This window comes from Protobothrops mucrosquamatus, unplaced genomic scaffold (genome assembly GCF_001527695.2).
Source record: "Protobothrops mucrosquamatus isolate PMUCROS unplaced genomic scaffold, P.Mucros_1.0 scaffold218, whole genome shotgun sequence".
Lineage (NCBI taxonomy): Eukaryota > Metazoa > Chordata > Lepidosauria > Squamata > Viperidae > Protobothrops > Protobothrops mucrosquamatus.
Genome location: NW_015386571.1, coordinates 898401 through 911119, shown reverse-complemented (window position 1 = coordinate 911119; position 12719 = coordinate 898401). Strand labels below are relative to the sequence as shown.

The 12719-nt window shown below is 38.1% G+C and overlaps 1 protein-coding gene across 1 annotated transcript in view; it reads right to left on the bottom strand.

The window, feature by feature from the left end:
• Window positions 1-167: 167 nt before the first annotated feature.
• The window catches only part of LOC107285841 (retinol dehydrogenase 12), a 15302-nt gene continuing 2750 nt past the window's right edge, over window positions 168-12719 (bottom strand). The window contains exons 3-7 of the mRNA XM_015814101.1: window positions 8749-8904; window positions 8085-8189; window positions 5328-5537; window positions 2983-3172; window positions 168-466 (exon numbers count right to left, since the gene is read on the bottom strand). Of these exons, the coding sequence (XP_015669587.1) occupies window positions 364-466; window positions 2983-3172; window positions 5328-5537; window positions 8085-8189; window positions 8749-8904 (764 nt within the window). The 3' untranslated portion in view covers window positions 168-363. The remainder of the gene's footprint in view (window positions 467-2982; window positions 3173-5327; window positions 5538-8084; window positions 8190-8748; window positions 8905-12719) is intronic.

Here is a 12719-nt window from a genome sequence, read left to right as displayed (position 1 = left end):
GATGTAATTTTGTAGCCTGGCATGTTTCGTAGCATGCTGAATCACAAATGAAGCAGCAACCTTTTAGCCCAGAGTGCTGTGCAAAACCACACCAAACAAATCATAATTCACACTGCCATGCAAAAACCAGAAAAACTAAGGTTTTTTTTGGGGGGGAACCAGGAGATCTTCAACATGGTATTATCGTGGTTAGTTCCATACACTAAACAATTGCTTGAGCTTCTATTTTAATGGAAAAGCTGAGATTAACACTTTTATTAAAAATGGACATGTCCTATCAACTATGAAAATTACATGAAAGCAACACTTTTCCATAGTCTTGTATACAAAATATGGGATTCAGATGTAGCTGGCCTTTGCAGGTCAATTCCACTGGATATCAAGGAGTTCACAACTCACATTCCAAAGCTTCTTTGCTGTTTCCTCCTTACGTCCTTGAGATGACACATTTGCTGGTTTACAATCACTGTTATGTAAAGGAAGAAAGCATGTTAGCAATGTTCTTTTGCATTAATAATTCTAAATATTAATTATAATTAATTGTATTCATTTTAATATTTTATCTGTTGGGTGAGGCACCCGGTCTACCAAATATAAATCAGTCTGTTCTGCGTTTCGCTCCAATCTAGGAACATGTTTTGCAGGCAGACGTCATTCATTTTAACATAATTTTAATTATATAAAATAACTAGCTGTACCCGGCCACGCGTTGCTGTGGCTCGGTCTGGTAAAAGCGTGTGTTGCTTTTACGTCCAACAGATGGTGCTGTTTTTCAAAAAAAGCATGTTTTTACCTGTCACAGGTGTGACATCTATATAATATAGGTATATAAAAACACGCGTATTCTAATGCAACGTTGTGTCAAGATTTCAAAGCAATTGGTGAAGAACTTTCGGAGATTTAAGATTTTGAACAAACGAACATTTACATTTTTATTTATATAGATTATAAGGTTATATAATTAGTATGTTCAGACTTGGCAAACAAAAAACAAATCAAAGCTCATTGACTATAAAAGAGGTGTGTCAATCAAAACATGCCTGAACAATGGACTCCTCAATTACTAATACAAGTTACTAGCATTCTTTCCTTTTTCTAACAGAGGATTTACACTGTATATATTAGCAGCATGCTAATATATATTACGACTTACGAGCACAATAGAGCTGAAAATTTCCCTTGTTAAGCAAGACAGTTGTTAAGTGAGTTTTGCCCCATTTTACAACCTTTCTTACCAAAGAAAGTTAAGTGAATCACTGCCGTTGTTTAGTATCATGATTGTTAAGTGAATCTGGGCTTCCCCATTGGCTTTGCTTGTCAGAAGGTCTCAAAAAATGATCACATGGCCCCAGGACATTACTTACAAGCCAGTTGCCAGGCATCTGAATTTTGATCACGTGACCATGGGGAAGTTGCAAGGTTTGTAAGTGAAAAACAGTCACTTTTTTCAGTGCCGTTGTAACTTTGGTCACTAAACAAATGGTTGTAAGTCGAGGACTACCTCTATTGAATTTTAAAAGAGAAATTCAGCAAGATTGACAGCCAATTTGATATAGTGATTAAAAGTACCAGGTTGGAGCCTGGGAGGCCGTGAATTCTAGTTCTGGTTTAGGCCCAAAGCCAGTTGGGTGACTTTGGACCAGTCATTCTCTTTCAGTCCTAGGAAGAAGGCAATGGCAAACGACTTCTGAAAATCTTGCCAAGAAAAATGCAGGGCCTTGTCCAGATGGTTGCCAGGAGTTAAGACTGTGCCCCCTCTCCCCCACACACACACACCAAACCAGCAAAGCTCGTACATCTGTCATTCCCTCTCCCCACAGCTCTCTCCTACAGTTCCCCTCATCTTCACTCCTTTCCCTCTTAGCCACTCTGACTGCTTTGGCTTTCTTCTACTCACCCAGGACAACCATATTTCCTTCTGTATCCACAGCAACTTTGTTTGTTCATATTATAAACTTAAATACATGTTTCAAGCATGGACTAGTTGTAAAATGATTGTTCTGTGGAAACCCAGAACGCATGCCCAGAATCTTTTGCACTTTCCTTGTACAAAGCCGTCATTGATAAGTTTTAATGCATCAAGATGCAATTTAGACTACAGGGCCTCCTTTTACATAACCATCCTGGCATATTTTAGAAGCTACTTAATATAGTAAGATTCTTCACTCATTTTGAACACATATGCCCATAGCTTAAAGATACACATGCTCAACTAGGATGGCCGCTATGTGTGTATCACATAACTATGGATCTTTATCCTTAGCACTAGCTAAGGGAGCCACTAAGGTTGATGTTACCATGAATGCAGTGGGACTGGATTCAGATTTCTAATCTTTTAAAGCAGTAGTTTCCAACCTTTTTCATCTCACAGCACACATCTCACAGGCAGGACTTTCAGTCTGCAAAATTGGAAGTCCCTGGCAACACAAGTTGCTGGGACTCAGGAGGAGAAATGGAGACAATTTGCCCCCTGGCAATGTCACAGAGGTGGGATTCTGCTGTGCATCTATGTAGCACTTTTCGTATGTAGTTTGGCTCACATGCAGCATCTACATGACCCACTGGTTGAAAACTGCTGCTTTAAAGAGACAACTAGTGATGTCACCTGGTGCTGTTAGGCAAGAATCAGCAGGTGAGATTCATTCTTTTTGAATGACTTCTACACTTATTAGAGGTACAAGAATCCTTAACCCATCAGTAACTTATTACTAGGGACTTGCTAAGTCCCATACCCAATGTTTGAACTGAGCCCACGGGGGAGCCTCACTGATGCTTCAAAATAATACCAATAGCAATAATAACTCCTGCTTGTATCCTGGTTTATTTTGACGTGGTTATCCAAAGCTTCTTTCCCCATCTGAAGGCTTTTATGGTATCTAGGGCGTTATAGCAAAACCAGAACAATGTTGTTCCTTAGATTTGGAGTCAAACCTTTGTTCCCTCTCACCACCTCCCATTGCCAGTCATCCCAGATCAACCCACCTGAAATACATTCCACTGACTGTCTCCAGTTCCTCTGTCACCGCACAATGTATGCTGGTCTGGGCTCCTTGCCAAGGTGTCCTCAAGAAGATAGAAAATATGTTCCACAAAACTTTTAGTGTAAAGGAATGACGAACAAGTTCAGACAAAACTGTACCTGGATGCAGAGCATTCACAGTGACACCAGTACCTGCAGGAGACAAACCAGGCATGTACTCAAAAATATACTGTTAATGGGATCAGCCTATACAAAAGCAAAGGATTTTGTTTGAATTACAAAAAGGAAAATATGCCAGCATAAACTTAAGAGTTTCAATAGAAGAGAATATATGTAGCTCGAAGTTAAACTGTGGAGTCCTTGGTGCCATACTTTTAGTTGCATAAGTGGGACTACTATAGTTTCTAGATTCTATATTATGGTTTCTGCTCTGAGTCCTGAGAGTGGTGATGCCATGGATCCCCTTTGATCTGTGCATATATTTGTCCTTAAAATTGATAGCATATTTGTGTATACAGTATACAGTATATTTAGTGTATTTGGTTAGAACAGCTAGCCATGGGTTGTGTAGAAAGGCTGTCATGGGTTTTTTCACTAGCTTTGGATCTATGGACATAAAGAGTGCTGCAACATAAAATGAAACCATGATTTCTATTTTTAGGTCTTTGATTTTCTGGAGGCACAGTAGTAGGATGAGATATCAAAGCTTTTTTGTAAGTTTTTTGGTTATGCTGGCTTTGGCTATAAAACATAGCCAAAGAACGTATAAAAAGTTAAGAAGGAAACAGAAAAAAAAGAACACTCCTCTCTAGATAATGCCAGGCAAACAATGAAGCAGAAAATAATGCCATAATTAAAGAACTACCAAGGGGAAAAAATCATATTCCTACCCAAATTGGCAGGGCAGATTACTATATATGAACATTGATGATGTTATCTTGTTGGTGAATGAAATGCTTGCAAGCATATAATCAAGCTCAGAAAACACCAAGAACTCCACAAATTAGAGTTTATGTCACATGTGTCCATATGAAGTACATGCACACTAAAACCAAAAATAAATCGTATTTGTAGTCCATTCAATGGCAGTTGGACTAAAGGTGACCACAGCTTCCTTTGTGTGCAAACAATCCTTATACCTATGGTAGAAGCCTAAGTATCTCTCTCTGGCATTAGTTTATTTAAAATTACTTAGGAAAAAGTCCTACAACGTTCAGTACAGATAGTCCTCGACTAACGACCACAATGTAGACCAAACTTTCTGTGGCTAAGCAAGACAGATATTAAGTGAGTTGTGCCCCATTTTGTGATCTTTTTGCCAATTGTTAAGCGTATCACTGCAGTTGTTAAAAGAATTGTGCCATTGTTAAGTGAATTTGGCTTCCTTTATTTACTTTGCTTGCTGGAAGCCAACTAGGGAGGTTACAAAAGGTGATCACATGACCCCGGGACACTGCAGCTGCCATAAATACATGCCAATTGTCAAACGGATGAATTTTGAACATGTGACCATGGGGATGCTACAACGTTTGTAAGTATGAAAACAGTCATAGGTCACTTTTTAGGTGCTGTTATAACTTCAAACCGTCACTAAACGAATGATTGTAAGTTGAGGACTACTTGTATGTGTGCATAGGACAGAAATACTAGGGCTTTTACAGGTTGTTCCAGCATACTGCTATCTTTGCTTCTCGAGATGACATTTCTTTTTTTTTTTTTTAACAAAATTTTATTAAGTTTATATACGTAGATGAGGAAAAATAGGAACAATACAGGTATGGTAAAGGGAGGGGTGGAAGGAAAGGGGAAGGGGAAGGGAATAAGGAATTAGGATAAAATAAGGATAGGTACAATCACATATTTCAACAAACAAGCTACCGTCCGGATCATAATAATGAGTAAATATCATATTCAACCATTTTTACCAAAGCTTAGACTATAACATTAAAAACAATTAGTAAACAAATACGTTGATCTATTAAGTAAACACTACTAATAAAATCTCAAAAAATCCTAACAATCAAAAGTAACAAATGAAAATCAGTAAATCAGGAAAAATAATCATATCATCCAAATGTTAGTTAGAATTCGATTAAAAATCAGTCATCTATTCTAAAATATCGAATCCTTCAAGTTCTAACGTGTCGAGATGACATTTCTGCCCAGCTCAATCCTGGCCAATTTTTGCCATTCTATTTTACGTATTGGGTAGCAAGAACTGGAGTTTAAAAAAAGGTCTTACTTCAAAAATATTAGGACTTCTCCCATACCAGTACCCCAATTTTCCCAGTAGTTTTTGCATTTAAATAACCTTGTCAACTAAAGACACTGCACACTTCCAGCTCACCTTGCAGATGTCTAGCCAATTCCCGTGAGAAAAGAATATTGGCCAGCTTGCTATGAGAGTATGCCAGGCCCCGGAAGTAGAATCTTTCACCTTGGAGATTATTGAAATGAATGCGCCCGATATGATGAGCCACTGAAGCCACATTTATAATACGAGCTGGTGCACTTTGTTTCAGACGCTCTATTAGCAGGAACGTTAAAAGAAAATGTCCTAATAGGAAAGATTATGAACAGTAATTTGAATTTTGTGATTAGATCTGCACGCATTGGTTTTCATTAAACATATGTGTTATATAAAATTGTAAAATTTGAAAAAAATAAAGCAAAGATGTGTGTAGGGGGGGAGAGGAAGGTCTATTTTCAAGAGATTGCTGATAATAAACTAAGCAATTGTCCTTAAGGAATTCATCCATTTTAAAAAAAAAAAAATCATTCCCTTTCATATATTCTGAATATTTGTATATCTGTGTCACTCAGTAGTTCATCAGCCTGATATATGAAAAAAATAATTGCCCCTTAGATTCAGTAACTGGCTGCTGAACTCAGTCACATTTAAAGAGTTTTCTAGCATTAACTTGGCGTTTTGGGTCCTGCCATAACATTTCTGTACAATTTAGATCTAGACTTTGACTTGGCCCTTCCAAAGAAGTGAATGTGTTTTTACCCTTGTAGACCTGTGCATATACTTGGAATTGCTGCTTTGAGATTGCTGTGTGACCTGCCTGTACTTCAGCTGATGAACAAATGGTCCGATGTTCTCTCATAACTTTCTTCAATAGTGGCAAATTATCCAGATCTGAGATAGGAAAGTATCCTCACTCCTCCCATGCTTGGCATTTGGTATCAAGGTTTTATGATGAATGTAGCATTTGTTCTGGTATACCAATTGTTCCATATGTCATCTGTTATACTTTTGACATACAGAACAATCCTTCATATATCTGGAGGGCTATTCAGGTGATTTTTGAGGCAACCATTGATGTTCTTCTCAGTGACCCATGACTTTTACCTTTCTACTCTCTCATGAGTCCAATTTTTGCTCAGAGCTTTTCTGATGAAGGAATCATGAGCACTGATTTTAGCCAAAGCAAGAGATACCATCTAGCATTTTTTGTGACTTCTTGAATGACTTTATACTATGCTCTTGAAATATTTTTTACACGACAATATCTTTAATGCAAATGGTTTTTACTCTTGGGAAGATTCATGGTTTCCCCAAATCTTCTCCATTTCAAGAGTCCTGGTAGACTAGTGGAAACCCCCCCCCCCAAATTTAGAAATGAATTTGTAAGCTTTGGCAGACTGATACATCATTTTTTTTTAAACAGAGGCCTTTTGGGCAGGATACATTATGCCTTCAAGAATCTGTATGGTGATAACTTCCCTGTGATTTATGTAATTCAATTTATATGGCTGCTCATCTCACCATGGTGACTCTGAGCAGAATAATAGTTCAAAACACCAAAAATGGATAACTAGAAGCCAAGGTAAACAAAACTCAATCAAATCATGATTAACATAACCATCTCATGGAATGATGAGGAAAGCCAAAGTTTGTGAGTTTTATATAAGGCAGGACTCACCTCCAATCAAAAGAGCCCTCATACAACTGAACTGAGATTTAGGTTGATTAGCAAACTACATATTGAATAGTTCTGTTTATGAACTAAATGAATCAAACAGGAAAAACTGGCAATATTTTTTTTGCTTAATTTCTCTTTATATATCAATGATGCATATGAAACTCCAACAACATTCAACATAAAAGAAAAGCAAGAATTCAGAAAATCTGAAAGACGTTATTTTCTTTCGCAGAACTGTTTAAAATATGTAGATAGCTCTCAGCAATTTTGTGCTCTAAACCTTGGTTGAATTCAAATATGTAAGCAGGGTCAGGATTGGATAAAACATAGATGGTAAACTACCCGATAATACCAGGAATATAGGCTATACTGGGACATTTTTAAAAAATAATTCAGGAGAAGGCAATGGGAAATCATTTGCATATTGTTGCCAAGAAAATTATGTAAATATTTCCATGAAGTCACCAGATATCAAGAGCAACTTGGCTTTCCAAATCGGATGAGACAGTACTACTAACCTTTGGATTTTTAAGAAGTGAGATTGTCTGGTGCAATTGTGTTCTCAAAGTTTCCATTTCCCCCCCACAATTAAAAGCATAATAACATTCTGATTACTTAAATCAACTAAGGACTATGCACATTCAAATAGCTCCTTAAAACTTGATGAAGAATCTGATGCATTAAAAAATTCACAGTGTGATCAAGGAGAACAGTAATCCCTGTGAGAATAATTATGATAATATTGTTTTACCTCACCCTTCCCATGTTACCATTAATTTAAACAAATGAGCAGCAATAACTCTTATCTCAATCAGGGCTCATAGAGCCTTAAGGAAAACCTGTGTGCTTCTCTACATAACAATTACAATCTTCTGAAAGGCCTCTGCAGAATTCAACCACTTCATAAAGATAAAAAAAATAAGCTTGGTCTTTTACCATATGCAGGTGCAACATTACAATGTATATATAAAAGAGGCAGACATAGCATTGCGACATTTTCTTTTTTATCCTCCCTGCATGCCCAACATGCAAAAGCACACAAATCTTTCCAATCTTTACATGTGGTCCAAACTCTAACTTCTTATAGCACTTTAAGACAAAAAGGGGGGGGGGAGTCTTAAATAAAACTTTCTAAGAGAAAAACTGATCAAGTAGATAAAGTTTAGCAACCTTACCAAGATGGTTGACTCCAAAATGCGTCTCAAAACCATCAGCTGTCTTTGAATAGGGGCACATCATAACACCTGCATTGTTGATGAGTATGTGGAGTTCTTTCTCCTCTGCAAGAAAAAAGCCACATAGGCCAAATGAATAAAGAAGCCCAAGATAAAAATACTGGAACTGGGCTAATGGAAACATAGTCACAGTTCAATTTCTTTCAGATTTTTCCCATGAACATTTTGACAAGGTAAAATTTGGTCCTATCGGACTCAGACAAAATCACTCCAGAAAGCAGGACAGGAAGCAGTTAGATCCCCTTCTATTTCATTCAGTAGAATGCTTCCTTTAGGATTGCTTTGGCAATCCTATTAGTTGAAGTATTGCTATGCAGGCAGAAGTCTAATTTTAAAATTAAAATCAGTAACCATTTTAATGGAGTTTAAAAGACAAAAACTGTTTTTAACTGTTTTGATATTTAGAATTGTTTTTATTGCACTGTAAACCACCCTGAGTCGCTCTGGCTAGCAAGATGGGCAGCAGATATACATTTAATAAATAAATAATAAATAAAAAGCATGCCCTAATTTCATCATGCGTACTGGATTTTTAGACAAATAATCAGGTATCATTTTGCCCCAAGTAAACTACGCTCAAGAAAACAATGTGCCTGAGACATACCTTTCAAGAAATTACTGGCAAATTCTCTGATAGATTTGGTGTCTGCCAAGTCTAATTTTTTTGCTATAACCCCTTGGTTTCCCGTCTTGATCCGGATTTCATGGGCTGCCTTTTCTGCTTTTGCCATATCTCTGCAAGCAAGGATGACTTTCGCACCTGCAACCATTAAAATACTAAAAGTAGCACAAAAAAATCACATGTATAGAGGATTACTATCCAAATTCCCACTTTAGCCAATTTTCCAGAAACAAAATTAAAGATAACAATAGATATAACCCTTGAAGAATATGACTTTACGAAAAAAGAGACTGATGGTGAAATAACAACAACAAAAATCTTGGGACTTTCCCTGACTGGATTAAACCAAGACATATTTTAAAACAGTTGTAATAAATTGTGGAAAGACATAGATATTGGTTAAGTGGAAAATTTTAGCAAAAATCTTGGTTAGGATCTGCCAAAAAAGCCAATGCAGTCCCAGACTGCATCAACAGAGGGATAACATCAAAATCACAAGACATGATAAAGAATAGAATAGGAATAGGAATAGGAATGGAATTAGAGTTAGAGTTAGAATACTTCTTTATGGGTCAAGTGTGATCGGACACACAAGGAATTTGTCTTCGGTGCCACTTTATGTTGCACCTGTGAGGCCACACTTGGAACACTGTGTGCAATTCTGGTCACCATAATACAAAAGAAAAAAAAATGTTGAGACCCTAGAAAGTGTGTAAAGAACAACAACAAAGATGATAAAGGATCTGGAGGTTAAATTATGTAATGAACGGTTGAGGGAGTTAGATATATCTAACCTATCGAAGAGAAGGATTAGGGGACATGAAAACTTCCTGAACTTGAAGGGCTATCACAGAGAAGAGGATTGATTGATTGATTGATTGATTGATTCTCCAAAGTACTACAGAGCAAGACAAATAGTAATGGGTGGAAGCTGGTTAAAGAAAGATCCGACCTAGAAGTAAGGAAAAAGTTTCTGATGGTGAGAACAATCAATCAATGGAATAGCTTGATCCCCGGAATTGTTTATGTTCCATCACTGAAGATTTTCAAAACTAGACTGGACAACCATTTGACCAAAATGATAAAAGGTCTACTGTCTTGAGCAGGGGGTTGAACTAGAAGACCTCCAAGGTCCATTCCAGCCCTATGATTCTATGTTGTAATACCACTAACTTAATCACTCAAGATGAATACTCAAAATGGATCAAATTATAACCTCAGAGAAATGCTTGCCCAACTGGCAAAGAACAATCAATAGACTTACATGAAGTGGGAAAAATAAGAGTAAGATTCAAGAATTTGCAAGACTCAAAAGAAAGAGAAGATCCGCATTTCCTAACCTTAAATTATATTATTGAGCAAGCTATCTATGAAAATCACAGTGCAGCAAATTACTAGTTTTACAAGAATCTGGCTTAATCAGTGGATTCCATAGATATTGTATACATGGTACAAAGAAACAAGAAAATAATTTGAAGAGTATATTATAAGCAAAGCTTATTAAAAATATGGAATCTTCTAAAAATGATAAATCCAGCATTCTCCATTAGTGTCACCTCCGAATACCTCTTACTTCAAGGACAGCTACAGTAAGATGAATTCAATCACATATGCCAATCCATATTCAGAAATCAAAGTAAAGACACAGCAAGAATGACTCAATGAAGTTAGGAACTAATGATGGTTGATATATTTACAAATTGCTACGGGAACAAAAGTTAGAGGTAGTCCTCACCTTACATTCATTCATAAAGCAACATTTCTTTCAATACCGTTGCAACGTTTCTTACCTGAATGTTGGTTAGGGACTTCAGGGTAGGAAGTGTCGTAGGGATACCAGTACACTGGTGGTAAACGTTGGAAGGGAACGGAAGGATGTCCAGTTACCCCTTCGACCGTCCCTTCTAGTGTTGAGTAAGATGAACGGACGTGCGTCGGAGGGGACAGGAGGGAGTTCAGTGTCATAGCCTATGGTAGGCTTCCCAAAACCTTCCCTGACTTTCCCCCAACTCTTGTATAACCTGTACTTATCCTCCTGAAATTTCCCATGGCCTCCCTTAACTCATGTGTCAGGTCTCCCTTGTGCCAGGCTTTCCAGGGCCTCCCCCCACCCTCCCCCATGTTCCTTACCACTTCTTACTTAACAACCCATGTATCTTGAGATTATGACAGCAACTGGAATTCTGGGATTGTTGGCTCTAAGCAATGTAGTTGTAACATTGCTTAGTGATGGCAATCTCAATCCCAATTACCGTTGCAACTCAAGCACTTCCTGTAATCTCAAGAAAAAAGGAAGGAACCTGAGAAAGAAGAATTTGAAAAGATTAGGATGCTTTTATATAAAGGGTTTCTGAATATAACACAGATGGGACAAATTAAAAACTGAATGATAAAGTTGATGCAAACTTTCAAGATGCAAGTAGAATAATGGGAAAGATATTGGGGAAAACCCAATAAATTTACGATTACCAAGATACATAAATCATATAACAAACACTGGAAATGCCACAACTAAAGAAACATCTTATGGCACATGGTGATTATCAATAAATCTCCAAAGTATTAGAACAAATCATGAAGTTTTAAACATAAACTCTGAACTTAAACTACAAGATACTAGTGAAAAACAAAAGAAATGACTTAAATGGCTTATAGCAATAAGTTTAACAGGCAAAGTATGCTGTGTAGTGGTTAGCAGTTGGGAAAATAAATAGAAGATATGGATGGGACAGGTTACCCAGGGTTTTTTAAATAATATTTTTATGTTTTATTAGTAATTGTCTTTTACTTTTAAAGAGAGGGGGGAGGGAGGGAGGGAGAGAGAGAGAGATGGAGAGAGAGAATGGATGGATGAATAGAAACATAACATAACATGTGGCTTAATGTCAGAGCTGCTGGCCAGAAATGGTCTGCACTCTGGCAGTTTGAGCCTGGCTCCATGAGACAGAGTGAGCTCCCACTGTTTGCTCCCTGGCTCCTCCCCTCACCCAGCAGTTCAAAGGTATTCAATATTGCAAGTAGAAAAACTAGTTGTGCATGCAGAGAGCAGAAGCTGGCACTGGACCTGGCGCTGAACAAAATGAACTAGCAATCTAGGTTGTCAGGACTACATTGTGTCTAGCACAGTGGTTCTCAACCTTTTTAATGCCGCGACCCCAACCGGTCGTAAGTCGAGGACTAAACCGGTCGTAAGTCGAGGACTAAACCGGTCGTAAGTCGAGGACTAAATCGGTCATAAGTCGAGGACTACCCAACCGGTCGTAAGTTGAGGACTTTCCCTGCCCGGGAGCGCCGCGCATGCGTGGTTCCGCCCCCTGCGCCGGCCGAGGCGTAGCTGGCAAGCGGCAGAGACGGAGCAGGCCGACCACCAGCTGGCCCAGCCCAAGGGAAGTAAGGCACCCGCCGGAAAAGGGGGAAAAAAATGGCGGACAAAAAAAATGGCGGACAGCCTTGCTTGGCGACCCCCGTGAAATGGTCGATCGACCCCAAATGGGGCCCCAACCCACAGGTTGAGAACCACTGGTCTAGCATGTGTAGATTTCCCTGACATTGTATGCCATATGCTACATACATACGTACATACATAAATAGTACAAGCAGCCACTTGGTATCACATGAGAAAATGCTGAGATCTCTAAATAAGACAAAGATTTCTTTTTATGTACAGATAGCACAATTCCAGATAAGTACAATCCACATCCCCATAATAAGTTCACTATCTGAATATAGAGCTTTTGATGCATTCTTTGGGAAGCAGGGTGTAGCTATGACACAAAAAGAAGAAAAGCAAAAAACACAACTACTCTCATTTACCCCATCTCCACGGTTGGAGGTCAGCACTTATCCAGCTAGCTCAAGTTACAGTACCAATTGTAAATGGTAAACTAGGTCAGAATTACAGGTGATCGTTGGTTAATAACCACTCGTTCAATAATCACTGAAATTTGCAGTGC